General features: G+C 40.1%; 1 protein-coding gene across 1 annotated transcript in view; it reads left to right on the top strand.

Annotated features, from left to right (window-relative positions):
• TGFB2 (transforming growth factor beta 2) overlaps positions 1-16595 on the top strand; it is a 61268-nt gene extending 44673 nt beyond the window's left edge. The window contains exons 3-7 of the mRNA XM_017812859.1: positions 10559-10691; positions 10820-10930; positions 12650-12824; positions 13405-13558; positions 15360-16595. Coding sequence (XP_017668348.1) covers positions 10559-10691; positions 10820-10930; positions 12650-12824; positions 13405-13558; positions 15360-15518 — 732 coding nt within the window. The 3' untranslated portion in view covers positions 15519-16595. The remainder of the gene's footprint in view (positions 1-10558; positions 10692-10819; positions 10931-12649; positions 12825-13404; positions 13559-15359) is intronic.
• Positions 16596-17193: the final 598 nt, after the last annotated feature.

The raw sequence follows: 17193 nt of genomic DNA, 5'->3' as shown, positions 1-17193 counted from the left end.
GAACCCAGTGGGCAAATGGTAATTCCCGTGAGCAGAAAATGTCTGTTCTCACCCAGAATACTTCTGATGTTTAAGGATTAGTCAGCCACATCTGTGTGTTCCTGCACAGATGGGAAACGCAGTGCACATACTAAGTAGTCTTAGGATGGAAAATAATAAAATCATAGAAGTAGGAATTAAGGCTGATACAAAAGCTTCTGTCTCTTCTTGGCTGTGGATAAGCGAAGCCACAGAGAATTAAATTCTTTAAAGGCACTGTCTTTTCTGTTGTTTCTTCTGCCCAAAAGGAAGGGTAATCTGATGGTTATACTGCTGATCAGCAGCACGTTGGAGAGTGGGAAGCTGGAGGGAAGGAAGGAAGCGGCGTGACCTCAGACGTGGCGAGCGCTCTCCTGTGCTTCTCCTTCCGTCCTTCCACTGCACCACGATCACTTCTCAATGTGCACTGAGACTTCAGAAAATATTGAGAGGATAAAGTGCTTTTGGGGAAGGGAGGAGGAATAATATTAAATAAACAAGTTTTAGCATCCTCCAGTGGCCCTTGCTATGTTTTTAAAGATTTATGCCAAATGCAGGCTTTATTGGAATTTGATCAGATAAAGCTCAGTTGTTATGGGAATGTCTTTGTTCATTGGTTTTCTTGCCTGCTTTGAAGACTTCATCACATCTTTCTTTTATTAAGGTGCTTCTGTATTTATGAATAAAGTCTCTGCACCCTTCAAAAAAACCCTTGTCTTTTATGAATAAGCATTCCAAAAAATAAATAGGCACCACCGCAAAGCTGAACTAGTGGAAACCCTCACAGGGTGAAAAGCCATCCTTCAGAGAGCATTGTGGTGTTGTTTTTAAGATATTTTTATTATGTATGGGCAGTCAAACAATAACAAGTAATAATTGCTTCCTATGGAAGTGGTGCCATGTTTTGTTAACAGATCATAAAGCATCACAGAAAATGCAGCTGAAGTGCTATGTTTTATTGTTATCATTACCTGAGGCTGCAGTGAGTGGGGATACCTGAGAGGCTGTGGATGGGGAGGATGCACCATGGGACGTATCAGAACACAGGTTTGGAGCAAATGAATGGTGCCAGGTTAAATCCCAGAGGGGGACATCAGATTGCAATGAAGAATTTGAAGCAAGCCAGAGCAGACCTTTGGTCTTTCCATGTTTGGGAGGGCCTAGTCCATACCAAGAGCTGCTGTGGAGCTTTCTCGGGGTAGGAAGAGCCGTCTGCCCTCTAGACAGTGGTAACCCCCACTTCCTTAAGGGCCTCTCTCCCTACTTGGAGGTATGAGGAGGAAGATGCTGTGGAACATATTACCCCATTATGAGTCAGATTTAAATTTAAACCACAGTCGGTTGTTCAAATACTTTCAATTCAGACAGTGTTTTGTCTTGTTTTTCAGTTGGGAAATACGTTTAGAGTGAGCTACTATAGATTTGGGCCAAATCTCTGTGGTGCAAATCTGAGGCAATTTACACTGACTGCAGCAGAGATTCTTCTGACTGATCTCCGTATAATCAGGAGCAGAGAGGCCTTGCTCTCTTTTCTTGCCAAAAAGTGCTGTCTCTAATGCCATGGAAGAAAATACCATGAAGCAGGATTTGTGGCTTGAGCTGGTGCAGGATGTCTGTATTACAGATGTCACCTGGGGCATTTGGTTATAATTGACTGTGACCCACATCTAAAGTAGTATGTTTGGATCTCATAATTTATGTATTGCTGTCCTGAAACCAGATTCGTGCAATCCAAAAGGTTGCAAGGTTATGTTAAATGGCAAATGTACAGTGTTCTTTGAGGTGCCAAACTGAGTATAAAGTGTGGACCTAATAACTTTCTATTCTACCAACCTCATTCTTCTTCCCTGGCCCCCTCAGCAACAGCTCAGGACCAGAGGAAGTTAATTTGCTGTATATTTCAGTTGAATTGCTGTTTTCTCCTTGTTCCAGAATCCCCTTTTCTGATTCCAAATACTGTGTCTCCTACAAAAAGATGTCAGTACATTGGAGACCATGTATAGAGTACCTTTGGCAAATAGTCTGTGAGCATGAGGAGAAGTATTTATCGCTGCATCATCTTCACTGCAAGTTGAAAGTGTATCTCATATGTAACTACCTCTTGCCAGGAACAGAGCAGTTATTGAAGACAACTTGAAGAAATAGATGATACTCCCATTAGCTCCTGGCGAAAGCCAGCGTGTAGTCTCAGCTCAACACTGCTATGCGTAGAAATGTAGGGCACTGAGCTGATAGATTTATTGCCATATGTGGTGCAGGCACTTTATAGGAGGGGTAGGAGTGCAGGCCATGGGTCAGAAAACAACTGCTAGGTTTGGGTTCCTGCCCTTTGGGCTAGGATTTGGTGGTGTGGCCAAGTCTATGTTACGCTTAGACATGAGCAAGTTTGAACAAAGCACCTCAGCATGGAAGTTACTGGGCTGAGGAACATCAGGTTGGCTTGCTGGCCTTGTGCTAGGGAACCTGTTGGGGGGGGGGGGAAGGTAGTGCTTCTGTTCTGGGGAGGTACAGGAAACAGTGTGAAGCTTTCTTGGAGAGAAGCCGATATGAAGAGAATAGATGATGGCACAAAATGGAGGAGGGTGGGAGTGGTTTGGGTGGACGCCTGTAGGTGCTGGGAAGAGAAAACCACAAGGAGAATTGTGAGTTATGTGGAAGAAGGCAGGCAAGAGGAAGGGAAGAAAGAGGAGTGACTTGTGGAAGATGACATCTTAGAAGAAGCACTAAGTCCAAATATTCAGATAGCCAAGAAAGTTACATGCCAAAATGTTGTAGTAAAATGCACATGAAGATGAGATATGGCTGTCAGGGACAGGGTTGAGGAAGAGAAAGGGCTTGGGAGACCAGTGCGTAAAGAGGAGGTGAACACAGGAGTACCCTTCAGGATCTGGGGGATTTGGCTAGAATACAGGAGAACCCACTCTGTTTTTGTTGACTTTGGCTCCTACTTGTTGATATTTTAATAAAACATAATGTGCCTCTGGCAAGTTAAAGCTAAATACTAGATAAGTTTATGGGATTTTTTTGTTTTGCTTCATTTTATATAAAATCTTTCTTTGGAGCTATCTTAAAAATCTCCTAAATGGCAGGAAATTGCCCTCAATATTTCAGAATCTTCCAGGAGAAGGACCCCAGACCCGCCCGTTTTTGTTTATTGCTTATACAATGCAGAGTCTTCCTGCCTGCTTAAGCATAAATCAGCCTGAACAGCCTCAGGGCTGTGTCCCCAACTTACATTGCACATGTATCTTCAGTAGCAGGAGGAAGGCCCTGCTTGGGGAACAAATGGAGAGGAAATCCCATCTCAGGATCCATTCTCTTCCCAGAGCTCATCCCCTCACTGCAGAGTGATGTAATAAGTCTGTCACAGTGATTCCATGACATACTTGACTTTGCCTCCCTTTTTGACCTGCTTAAGCACTCATCTCTTTGCCCCCCTCACACTTCACCTTCTTTTACCTTTAAGCAAGTATCGGCCAACACTGTAAGAGAATCCTACTGCAGCTGTAGCCCATCCAGATATAAAGGAGGTTGGGTTATGTGTGCAATATGTTCTTTTTATTTGCAAGTTTGCATGAAGAACGTGTCTGGCAAGTTCTGAGCAGATGGATCAGAGAGCTATGGGTTTTTTTACAAACTTTGGCAACTACTCCATACCTTTGTATTTTGGCAGGAACTCTGCATCTCATATACTGGTCTCCAAAGATTCTGCCCTCAGTTTGAGCCTGATTCCGAGACCGTTGCAAGTAATGGAAAGACTTCCATTGATAAGCAGGGGGGCTGTAAAGCCCTTTAAACTTCACAGCACTGGAGGCAGTGTCTGAATTACTCCTTTGCAGAAGTGGTTACAGAAAGAGCTTGAAAATTCACACTGACAATTTTTTAAAAAAATACACAGTCGATCTCTTGCGCTTAGAAGCAGCTAAGATTTTGATAGCCAGTAGATTCTCAATTATCTGGCAAAAGGTACTGTATGGAGGCTTTGCACTTTACAACATATGTTTTCACATATAATGAGTAAGAAACTGGAGAGGTTTGCAACAGAATTAAGGATTTGCTTTTCCTTGTGTCCAAGATAGGATCAAAGGCCTCAAGTTCAACCAGGGAGTGAGAAAGGATTGAGAATTAGCATGGTCATTTTTTAACTTTAAGTTTCAGAAGGAGCTGGCTGAAGTCTCTGAGAGCTGTCTGAGGAGACCTTTGAAATCTGGAACCAGGCAGCGAGTGAATCTTTCAGTAGAGTGAATAGTGTGTAAGAATTTGGAAATGACAAGAAGCTGCTTATGCAGACCTTGGGAATCTGGTTATTCCAGTGTAGAGGGTTAGGCTGGAGTCCCCTGCAGGTTTCTTCTAGTTCAGAAAAAGTTAACCTAAATGGCAATTTTCAGCCATGCTGTGCATAGCTGAACTTTGCTTTGTGTTAACTGGCATTAGCACACCATTTACCACTGGATCTCATTGTTTGGGCTTATTTACTTTGAGCTTACAAGCACATGTCAGGTTATTTCCATTATTTTAAAAGGGCCTTGAAGTTCCAATGGAAACCATGGATAATGGCTGATAAGTAAGAGGAAGAATAGTGAGCCTGCCAAGGTGTTGTAATACACAAGAACATCACAGGAGCCTGAAATGACAGAGAAAAGAAGGGAAGGAAGGAAGTTATCAGGGGGCCAACAGCATCTGGAGGGAGGAGATCAGACAGTCCAGAATGAATGGAGAGGAAAAACAGATTTATAGCAGGTTTTTACAAGATAATGTCGTATTTACTGCTACTCAGTGATTGCAGAACCCACACTGGCTGACAGCAGTAACCATTTCAAGTTCCAGGCCAACACAGCAGATAGGATAGATATTTTTAAGTGGCCATATGATCTTATTACTACGTTTTGAAAGTTCATCAACTTGTTTTAAGAAACTGTAAGTCATCAAAAATATTTCCAAACAGTTGGTGACTCTAATTCTCAAACCCAGCTATAAAGTGCCCTTGTTATTGCAAAAGCTTGGCCTTTGATGGGTGCCCAGGGTTTTCTTGGCTGTGGCAAATGTATGTCATTGATGCATCAGCCTGTGTATCATCACTGCTGAACCACATTCAGTGTTTTGTTTGCTTGTTTTCTCGCTGAGGAGGTGGTGAATTTATTAGCCAAAACTATTCCACTGCAAATTATACTTAATTGTAGTTTTCCCATTCTTCTGCATCTGACTGTGGTGACTATAGAAGACTTAGAAGTAGATTTTGGCCAGACCATCGAATCTGAAATAAACTAAGCCTGTTGCTGTTCTGGAGCTCTGGTTCTTTGAAAGAACCAGTGTATCTTTATGTCAAATTTTTTCCTTTTAGCTCTGTAATGAGTCATGAAGACAGGCTGTTCTGGCGTCTGCTGTCAGTGGTTATTGTCTAGAATACATACACTAATGTGTTGATTCAGTTATCCCCTGCTTTAGCTGCCTAAGTATATGAGCGGGGGAGTAGGCAAAGGAAAATTTGAGCAAAATAATTATGTTTCTTTTTAACAGAGTCTTGAGGTTTGGAGGTTTTTCTGGTTTTGTTTTTGAACCAGTATAATTACACTGACGCTGAATGCTGCTATTCTGCTTATATCAGCTTCTGATATACCCCATTCTTTAAAGTAATGTTTCTTCTAATTTTGTAAACATTCTGCTTTGTTTGTTATCATGAATTATATAGTGTTCTCAGTGTACTTACAGTTTATAAAATACAGACTAAGATAATCCTTGTCCTTATTTTTATACTCAGAACTGTGTGATAGTTACTTGAGGGTATAAACATGTGTGCCTATAAATAAACAGTTTCATCCTCCAGTATTTTAATGAAGATTTCAGCTACTTGATACTTAAATTTTTTAAAAAATCTACAGTTGATCTGAAAAGCAAGCATAGCAGGGTGGCAGAAGTAATTTAGAAATCAGTATTTTCTGGAAACTCACCGGTCATTCTTCTGAAACCAGTTTGTGACAAAACTAAAACTTCTCACTGCTGAGTGCCCTGGTCCTGGTTATTTGGGATATATTTTCAAGATAATATCAGAGGTGAGCCTCCTCTAATGAGTGAGGAGGAGCACAGACAAATAGCTGCCAGCCAGGCAGAGGGTCTCCCCCAGGAGACTGAGCAGAACACCTTTGGAGGACCCATGAAGAATAGATTTCAACAGGATTTGTAAAATACCAGAAATCTGGCAGGCCTAAGAGAGTGGCATGTGAGTGCTGTCATCACCAAGATCCCCAGCTGGGCTTCCTAAACATATGTAGCTGTGCAAACAAGAGCAATTATTTGTTTGCATCTGGCATCTTCATGAGCCATTTCCTACAATTAACTGCATTGTTTATATATTCATGTGTTTGTTTCACCTTGATGTGCTGGCAGTAGCTGCATGTATATGATACCCTTCACAGGTATTTGTAAAGTATTATTTTCCCCAGGTGTTTTTAAGAAGCCTCAGAATAAAAAAAAAAAAATGAGGGAAAGGTTAGCAGTGGCCATAGAAAAAGATAGCTAGAAGGCAGGGCTTAAGTGTACAAGACACATGGTCAAGAGGAGATTAACAAGTGTACTGGCTGTTTGTTTTCCTGTGAAAGGGAGGAATCACATAAAAAGAGGGTAGAAAAAAACCAAATTGTTCTTAGAATTTAGAGCACTACTGCTGAATGTAAATTACTCTGTATACTGAGCTAGAAGTCTGCTGGATAACCTTTTGGTAACACTTGTACCTGTTCAGCTCATCCCCACAGAATGTGATGCCTGCATAATCCTTTATTACAAAAGGTGATGTTACTTTATCACTCTGTTGAAAGCAAGGCCAAATAAACAGATACACCTGGAAGAACATCCCCACGTTCAGAACCTGGGGTTTGAGATTGTTGATTTTGAGCTTTCACTCAAGCGTGTGTGAAGGTGTGCGTGCTCTCACCTGTGCGCACACAGTTCTTGTGCATCATCAGCTGCTTGTGCCTGCAGGTGTTTGAATGTGTTGCTCCTGAGTGAGGGAAGTGGGGCTGCTTGTGTGGAAACTGTCTCCCGCTCATGCAAATGATGGAATCTGTGTCTCTGCATGCAGTTGGTGATGCACAGTTCTCCCCCCCCCCGCCTGAAAACCCTAGCCTTCCACGTCATGACCTATAAATCAGACCAAACTCCTTCTACCTCTTTAAGAGGCAATGTTTGGTTTAGGTGCCAGATGGAAATGAGAAAGGATTAAAGAGGAAGTTTAACTCAGTTGACTTTCTCTTATGTGGGTGTTTTTTTTGCCCCGTCTTCTGTTAATATTTTTAATGCACTGAAAACTTTTGCACAAAGGCTTTCGTTTAGCTCTTGCAGATACAAGCTGTTCAGCAGCATTTCTGATAGCAGTGTTTGATGTGGTTGTGATGGGCTAAGCATAAAGGTAAGGTAGTGCTTATGGGTAAGGCAAGGCAATGTTTATAGCTAAAGGTAATATCTCTTCGAAGACCAATCAGTATAGCTGGAAGAAGTAGACAAGCTTTCAAGTGCAAGAGCTGGGAGGTACAGGAAAGGCTTTTATTCTTTTTTGAAACTAAACTAGTTGATCTAGTAGGAAGAAAGGACTGAAAATACCGAAAGAGACATTTTTCAGTGAGGATATAGGCTTGAGGGTGTATTGGAAGAAAAGGGTATGTTACTGATGGGGAGGGTAAGATAAGAAATGTAGAGCAAAGTAAAAAGAAGCAAACCAAAGGGGGGGAAATGGCAGAGAGAACCTAAAATGCTTGTTTCATGTAATAATTTCTGGAATACTCATTTGAAGAACATAGTGTATCTGTGAAAACTTCTGAGAGATTCCTGCAAAATGGCCCCTTTGTTTACCACCATGTAGAGTGCTATTGCTTCAGTGTGGATGGAAACATAGAATGCAGTGTAGGAAAAGAAGTGCAGAATTCTTAATCAGATTATTTTGTGTGAGGAAATAGACTCTGAGGATCCAGCCTAGGATTTTATCATCCATTAGCTTTCCACACTTGCAACAATGTAAGAGAAAAAGAAGGAGAAATGGAAATGGTGAAGCTAGAAGGTCATTCTTGCTTACAAGTAATCAGATTGTTAAGATCATACATCACCCTAAGACTATAAAGGCACTTAACCCAGGAGAAGGAGATTCAAGCTAATTTCACTTAGTTTGGCACTCATCATACTTAATAGCCTTTTCTTAAGAATGACCAGTGCCTGTTTAGTCCATGGTGTCAGTTGTGGAAATTATCCTGTACTTAGTTCATTCTTCATAATTTTCTTCCTGAACATGCAGCATAAACATCACAGAGAGAAACTTTACTTTCAGATATCATAGATACCATAGTATGGATCATATCCAGCTCTTTTAATCAGAGAATCATATCCTCTCCCACAGTGCCGTACAGTTCTGAAACCTGCAAACACTTTTCCAGTCATTCAGCTCATTGGTGAGGATGGATTTTCCTTGTAGCATTGGACATGTGCAGTGATGATTTCTTGTACTTTTACAAATGCCTTTCATTGCAGGTACACACTGCCAGCCCTTGACTTTGTCTTTTGGTAGCAATTGGGATAAAGACTGGGATAAATAGATTTTATTTTTGCTACCAAGGCACAGCCGAGTCTTCAAAATATGTCTAAGACCAATTATAGTTATCATTAGGAGATTGCTTTTGGCACATTACTTACTTTTTAGTCCTTACATCACTGCCAAAACTGAGGTATGCAGTTTCTGGAGTCTTTGGAAAGATATGACTGTGCAGAAAGGAAGAGAAATGAGCCAAGTCCTTGTGTCCCATTTGCCTCACACCCTGCCCCCCCCCTCAGCCCCAAAACATCTCTGCAGAATGACAGCTGCATTACATCCTCAGAAACACTTGACCTGATAAAGACCAAAGGGAAGGCAAAGTTATATTTGTACTTCTCTGGGACTTTCCCAGCATTGATTACGGATTCTCTCATCCCTCTGGCACTTCTGAGCAATGGTAGTCCCCTTGCTGCTGCCAGACTCTCTGTAAACAATTGTTCAGACACTTTGTTTGAAGGTTGCCTCATAAAAAGGAGTCCCAATGTTCACTGTTTGTGTGCCCTTAGTTTCTACTGGAGAACTCAGCATTGCCTACTAGGAGCACTTAGTAACCTTCTGGACTTGAACCAACATCTTCTCATGACTTTTTGCTAAATGTGTTGATCAGAAGGAAGGCAAAGAGCTTGTCATGTTGCTTTTCTTTTCATAAGACAAATGTTATTGTAAGAGCTGCACTGTTGGCCTTTGAGAGGTCCAGCACTGACTTGAAATAAATAGGGAGACTCTACATGCTGATTCTACATGCTGGACAGAATCTGATCTTTTCAAGCCTGCTTTTCTGTTTAGTTACGAAAAGCTGAATTTTATCACGATGACATAGTTTCACACCTCTTTTGAAATATTTTTCTTTACATGTATTATGCAGTTTCACCATGGCTTTATTACAGCAGTGTTTGCTAGATGTCAGGTTGTTCTGGGCTGAGAAAATAGGAGGAAACAATGAGACATTGTTAGTTACTCATGTGGAGATGGACATGGATAGCTAAAGAGAGGAAAAACCCGAAACAGTATATGAAGTCGCACAGCTGGCATGCCAAAAGTTACAAAGTGATGTTATCCTGTGGTATCTTCATTGGAGTTGACTTAACGTTGCATGGCATTCCAGCTCCCTGCATCGCAAAACTATCAACATAGTAATAACCAGGAAACCGTCAGCCTGTTAGCAGCCAAAAGTCCAATTGGTTTCATCCTAGAGTTAGGGTAAATAATAGCAGGCTATGGCTGTATGTGGGAAGGCACTCACTGAATTGTTTGACTAGGAGGAAGAGTGTGGGTACTTGAAATTCTAGCCATGCAGGGCTTGGGTTTCTTTTGTACGGGTATTTTTTATTGCATAGGCAGTAGCAAGCTTTGCTGAAACATTTGACACAAATACAAATAATGGTGGCATCAAAGTTTGGATGGAAGCAGCATCACCTGTTGCACAAATACATGTATGACCATATGTTTAATGTATGATTAGTACCTGAAATCAAAGAGAAGGCTGAAAGCATGAATAAGGCAATACCATAGGGATTAGCTATAGGTGAGCAATATAATATCTTCAGTGTACAGACTACATTGTACAGGTGATACTTCAGCATCTGTTGTTATGCTCTAGCCAGTGTAAGTATTACTGAAGAAGGTAAAATAGCTTCTTTTGATGTTTACTTTGATATCTTGACTGCTTGTACTACAGGATGAGTTTTCAGGGCAGTTCTTTCTGTGTGATTTCTCTCATGAAGAACTATGTGATGGTATATTTTGCTTGGGACCATAAGCTGATTTCATTAGAGTGTTTTTAAATCATGTTCTTCTCCTTACACATCCCAAGAAAATTCTTTCTAAAAATGTGCATTCTAAAAATCTGCTGCATAGAGATTTGAACTGTAATAGTTTCTTCTGCTATTTTATAATGTTAGTGGTCCATTTTAATAGCAACCAGGTAAATGTTAACCTGTAGGCAATCTTATTTGTTGTTTCTTGCAGGTGTTAAAATCTAAAGAATTATCATCACCAGGACAGCGCTACATTGACAGCAAAGTAGTTAAAACAAGAGCTGAAGGAGAATGGTTGTCATTTGATGTCACTGAGGCTGTACATGAGTGGCTCCATCACAGAGGTGACAACAAGTGCTCTTTGCCTTCATTCCTGCCCTAACTGCTCCTCCATTAACTCAGCAGTATTTTGCAGTATTTCAGGTTGATTCCATGTGTAAAAACCAACTCCACTCACTATTATGTTTTGCAGACAGGAATCTTGGATTTAAGATAAGCTTACATTGTCCGTGCTGTACCTTCGTGCCTTCCAATAATTATATCATCCCAAATAAAAGTGAGGAGCTTGAAGCAAGATTTGCAGGTAATGAAAGAAAAGACACCAACTTTTTAAAATATTGTAGTACTTACTAATTGAGGAGGGAAATAAAATGCTGTTACTGCCTCCTAGATGGCATTCAGCTAATTGAAAACTTGCTCATTTGAGAATCATGATTCTCAGCTGGTAGGAAATGGTATTAAAGGCACAAGGGTAAAATTATATCATCTGAACAAATTCTAAAATCAGATGGCTTGAATAAACTATCTCATTCCTTGCATGCAGCTTTGATGTCCTTAAGAGGCTGTGTTACAGTTCGTAACAAGCACACAGGATATACATACAGTTTGGGGTTTAGTGAAGTCTGTTGCACAGTAAGCCATCCCCTCTTGGATAGTAGTGAGAAAAACATGCTGAATATTTTCAAAATAAACCCTTTGACTGCTGTCCATCCTAGTACTCTAATGAGTCAGACTTAGTAGAAAAGATTGGACATTAAAAAATAAACAGTATGTAGTGTGGGTTATAGATATATGTGCTTTTTATGGACAGCAGACAAGGTGATATGGAGTAAATATATCAAGGTCATATAAGCTCCCTTGTGTTTTTAAGCCATTAAACTTTCACTTTCGAAAAGGGAAATAGTATTTAATTGACAGTACTGGAGTTATCATTCACCAGTACATATAAAACCAATATATTAGAACCAATTTTAATGCAAATTCTGTTTATACAGTTCTCATTTTTTAAAGTATATCATGATTTTAGTTCACTCGTGTTCCAAGGATTTGAGTGTATTCCAAGTATTAAGTTTTCTAACTATTGTTTCACTGCATTGGAAATTTTTCTCTAAATAAATACATGTATTGTACATATGATTAAAGCCATTGTGTGTATTTAAAAAATTCTTAGTATGATGTTTGGTCACTGTAATTGCAAATGTTACAAAAAGAAAAGTGTATCTTTTTATGTTTAGATAGTATTATCTTGTTGGGGAGGTTAATTTTCAAAACAGTCTTAGCAAAAGGCATAACACGACTACTATGAAAGGCCAATACCTTGAGTCTCTTGCCTCTGTTATTGCCATGATAAGAAGCTAGTAAGGCAGATTGTGTTCAAAGAGAAAAGGCAAAATAGGAGGTCATGGTTTGCCGCTTAGAGAAGAAATACTTTGATCAGTGTCTTTGCCATGCCCGTACAAAAGAAGGGACTAGAATAACTGACTTCTGGGGAAATTAGCAGATTTAAATAAACTGGCAATGGGAGATGGAGAATTTAAAAGTATTAGAGGGGGGCGAATGTGATAGAGAAAACTAATGGGATAGGAGTAAGCAGTGGGAAATGAAGTATACAGAGCAGCTTTAACGATGTTAAAAGGTTTTAAAAGGTACATAGCTAGTTTAAAGTTAGAAAAGCTGCTTTAAGTGACGTGACAAAAGAATCACTGCTTGGGGCATTTGAAACTAAGCAATGCAGATGCAATGACTTAAATTATCTTTTCTGTTACTCATTTCAACAGTTCTGGTAAATGTGCTGAAATGCCATTAAACAGTGGTGAATATGGGAGGGCCAGTACAATATATAACATGAGAACTGTGAATATCCTAGGGATCTTGGTTTGAAATTTCCCCCCCTTCCCCAGTAAACATGCTCAGCTGACATCATCATGGCCAAGTTTCTGAGAGAATATTTTTAAGAGATGGTTTATTTAATTTGTGAAGAAAAAGCAACACAATGTTTATCACCAAAATGTATTTTTTGAAGGTATTGATGACTACACATATTCCAGTGGTGATGTGAAAGCTTTAAAGTCCAATAGGAAAAAATACAGTGGGAAGACCCCACATCTTCTGCTAATGTTATTACCCTCCTACAGACTTGAGTCGCAACAGCCCAGTCGGCGGAAGAAGCGTGCTCTAGATGCTGCCTATTGTTTTAGGTAACTATGCATCTGTATTCAATATACTTAAAAAATCATACCAGCCTATGAGGTGTCATGCAGTTGTTTATCATTGTTTCTTTACAGTTGGTATTTATACAGAACTCATCCCCTCATTTGCAGACCCACGGGGTCTGTGCAGCAGGTGTCTGCCCAGTGGTCTCCAATCCCGCAGAGACAGTGGCAGATGAGAGAGGTTGTGACTTTAGGCAGCAAAGGCTGATGAGTTCCATCTGGGATGATTCCCCAGTGCATTAGTCCCATAATAATTACAGCCAAATTATCACCTCCACTTTGCTCACCTACTCATAGAGTCCTCTCTGTAGGACCTGGGGAAAAAGACTTGACTAAGTCCTCCAGAGAAACCTTTAGCTTTGTCTCTAAAGCAAGTCCTGCCATGTCTAGGTATCCAATTTCAGTTACAGTATAAGCTACTATTGATTTGATTTGGTGGAGAATTTTTGGGACTCAGACTTGCCTGCCTGTAAAGCATCATTCAGGGAGTGAGGAACTGGATTATTTTCATTCCCTGTGTTGTTTTTGTTATGACCAATGGGTTTGTCTGTACTTTATTTCCAAGGAATGTGCAGGATAATTGCTGTCTGCGTCCACTTTATATTGACTTCAAGAGGGATCTTGGCTGGAAATGGATTCATGAACCTAAAGGATACCATGCTAATTTCTGTGCAGGAGCCTGCCCGTATTTATGGAGCTCAGATACTCAGCACAGCAGAGTAAGTAGTGGTTTTGCTAATTTTCAGCTTCTATAACTTCAGTTTTATAACTGCAGGGTGAACTATGTTTCTGGGACTGACATCAGCACCAATGCTCAAAGTCTGTCTCAATAACTAAAGGTGATGAAATGTGGTCCTATAGAGGAACTCACACATGGCCTCAAGCAGTAGGAATGTATTGACCCAGAGATTTTTTTTGTATGTGTTCATCAATATGATATGGTTGAATTCAATGCTTTTTGTGAATATGTAGCCTTGGGAGGTGGCCTGGGAAGGGCCTTTCATTATAGAGCAGGAGTGGATGATGGCACAATGAGCTCAGTCAGCAAAGGCACTGAGGAAGGCACTGTCAGAGTAACGAAAGGGCTGAGTGGTGTACCACCTGGTTATCACTTACGTTTATGACCTGCCATTTCAAGATCAGCACTTGCCATGCTGAATTTCATGAAAATGTACTGATGGATGGCCTTCTTTTACTTCAAAAGATGTATTCTTTCTTGTACTTTGAAAATTTATATGTCTGGGATATTGAAGAACCAAATGATAGTCGTCTAAGATGGGACTTCTAGAGATTAGATGTGGTATTTTAGTCAACTGCCTTAGGATGAGTAGTAGTCTGCTGAGAAGTGCTTATTTCTCTCAACTGTCAATAGGGATGTCTAGACAGTAAATGCAAGAGGCAGACATTTGCATCACAGTTGTCGTAAAGTAAGAATTTCACCCTCAGGTCCATACTAAGAATGATGTCTCCCCTTTTTCAAGCCTTCCTTAAAATACCGGCTCCATGTTGGCCGGTAGGGAGAAGTCTCCATGTCCAAGGGACAGCTTGTGTTCCTTTTGGTTAGTAAAACTGAGATACCATGGGAATTTACCCCTTTGTAACTGTTACTGGCTGTGACATTGCTAATAGTACAATGTTGGCAGGCAGAGGTATAAATAAGGTAATATGTTTCCATGCTGATGTGGGGTAATAGTGTACACATTTTGGAGCAGCACTTGTTTGTAAAGGAAAGAGGAAGAATAACTGTCATGGTCACAAATATGTGGTTTGGATAGTTGCCCAAAGAGTCAGAAGTTGCTTAATGAAGTAGTTAGTGTTGCTGTCCTGAACAGATCTTCTGTCTCTCTAAGCTGCAAATGTTGTGTTGAAGTTCTAGGAAAAGGTCACTTGGTGTTTGGCTAAGACATTAATGGCATCCTCAGGAATACCTATGCATCATCAGTGGCTAACCCTACATACTTCCCTTGCAGAGAACCATGCATAGGAATCCAACCTGACATAGATGATAACTTCACCACAGCTGGTTCTCAACAGGAGTAGCTGCATCTTGGGTCCTGGTGCTTGCAGGGTGGCCTTAATGAACTTAATTAACATAGCCAGAGGGTAAAAGCAGATGAGTACCTAGGATGTGAAGGGCTTACTTCTCTCTTTGGTGCACTTGTAAAGCCAAAATGCTGCAAACAGCAAATGGCAATCTGAATAAACAGATAAAAAACTTTCATTTTCTTCTTTCCATATGAATATAGTGTGTGTGTTGATTCAAAGGGCTACACTTTAAAAGCAGGCTCCAGGCACGTACCTGTTCTGAGGTTTAAGACTATATGTACAAAACCCTAGCAAACTGAGGCCATATTGTGACACCAGATTGAAGTGAAGAAGCATAAAAAATATTAAAATCCAGGAATCTTCATACTGCTTTCTGTGGGCATTCTCTCAGGTGCTGTGGGAGGAGGTGATGCAGAAAGTAATTTGGTTGTTAAAGGTGGATGCCTTAATCTGTTTTTTTGTTTCTCCTTCTAGGTACTCAGCTTGTATAACACCATAAATCCAGAAGCTTCTGCCTCTCCATGCTGTGTGTCCCAGGATTTGGAACCCCTCACCATCCTCTACTACATTGGCAAAGCACCCAAAATTGAACAGCTGTCCAACATGATTGTAAAGTCTTGCAAGTGCAGCTAAAGGATATCCCTCAGCATGACGTGTGTTTATTAAAAAAAAAAAATAACCGAGGAAAAAAAGAAAGAGAGAGCGAGAAGGAAAGAAAGAAAAATAAAAACCCAGATTCATCAGTGTTAAAAAAAAAAAAAAGAAGAAAAAAGTGGTACTAGTCCGAACTGTTTGAAAGTTTTTGGTTTTGTTTTTTTTTTTAAACTGGCATCTGAAGCAAAACATTGAAGGCTTTTTTCCTACATTTCACCTACACATAGTGTGAGATAGACAAGAAGCAAAGTTAAAGAAAAAAGAAACCTTTTAAAAAATAAACACTGGAAGAAATTTGTTAGTGTTACTATGTGAAAGGAAAAAAACAGGAAAATCCCATGAAGTGGAGTTGCTGTATTTGTCCCGTGCCTTACTTGATCTCTCTGTATTGTTACGCAATAGGCATCCTACCCATTCCTCTTAGTTGTAGAGTTAACAGTGCATTATTTATTTGTGTGTAAAAACTATTAAATGAACATTTCCATATCGCCATTGGAAAAAAAGAAAACCAGCCAATGTGGACAAAGTGGAGACCAAATAAGCTGCCAGAAATACATATAAAGCCTAAAGGAACACAAGCTCAAAAGAATCAGAAGAATAATGGTTAGTTTAGTTCGATTAAAATAGAAATCAGTTATTACATTATTGACAAACTCTGCCTTTAAAATACCTTATTTTTTGTGCCAGCTGCCTAGAGAGACTTCTTGTAAGGTCTCAAACCCTTGTTTTAAATACTGAATAATTTACTAATAAAGGACACTCTGTTTCAGTCTCAAAGACAAGTCTATAAGATTTTTTTTTTTTTTACTGTAAATGATTTAAAATGTCAGTTTAGTAAACCAGTGAAATATTTAACATGTACTGGTCTAATCTTCAGACCTTAATATGTTGCTGTATAGCTATGCTATGGGATTTGTTTTGTTCTTTTGGTATATGTAACCATACCTAGAGTATTACAATAGGTGGGTAGTAAAAGCCAGCTTAATTGGAAACATATCTGTAGATCTCTATTTGTAAACTATTAAAAAATTACCTACTTTATGTGTAATGTGTAAATTTTCACCATATTTTTGTACTCTGTAATACTGTCAGCTCTCATGACTTTGAATTTGAATTTGGGGCTCTTTTTGATCACTCAGAATCATGTGTTTCCCTCTAGCTGGCCAGTATGAGTAGAGTCCCTATATTTTGACTTGCACTACAAATACATGTTTTATAATAATTGCTATACATGTGCTTTGTATATTGTTCATCATTATGGCATAAGCTACCTGACTCCCATTTGTTTTTCTGTTTCATAAAAAGGATGGATTAAAGCAATCTCTCCCCCCCTTCTCCCCTCCTTCCTCAGTTGTCCCTGTTCAGAACACTTGAATCGCGACGCGGTTCGGATTTCTAGGCCTTTCAGTTTTCATTCGGCGTTCAAACAGATGGGCAGAGAGCGAGGTGTCAAGAGATGTCCCAGCCTGGCCGAGGCGAGGCAAACCCTTGCAGAGAATGACATTCACCACTGTGCAGAAGGCTGGTAGGAAGGGTCTGCCACGGCGATGTTTGGGATCGATGCACAGTCAGAGGCCGTGCATCGGCCTGGCATGCAGCGGGGACTTGGTCTGTGGGACTGGTCTTGCTCTTACTGAGGTAACAGAGGTTTGCC

Source organism: Lepidothrix coronata, unplaced genomic scaffold, assembly GCF_001604755.1.
Source record: "Lepidothrix coronata isolate B3197 unplaced genomic scaffold, Lepidothrix_coronata-1.0 Scaffold38, whole genome shotgun sequence".
Lineage (NCBI taxonomy): Eukaryota > Metazoa > Chordata > Aves > Passeriformes > Pipridae > Lepidothrix > Lepidothrix coronata.
This window is presented reverse-complemented; position numbering and strand designations above follow the sequence as displayed.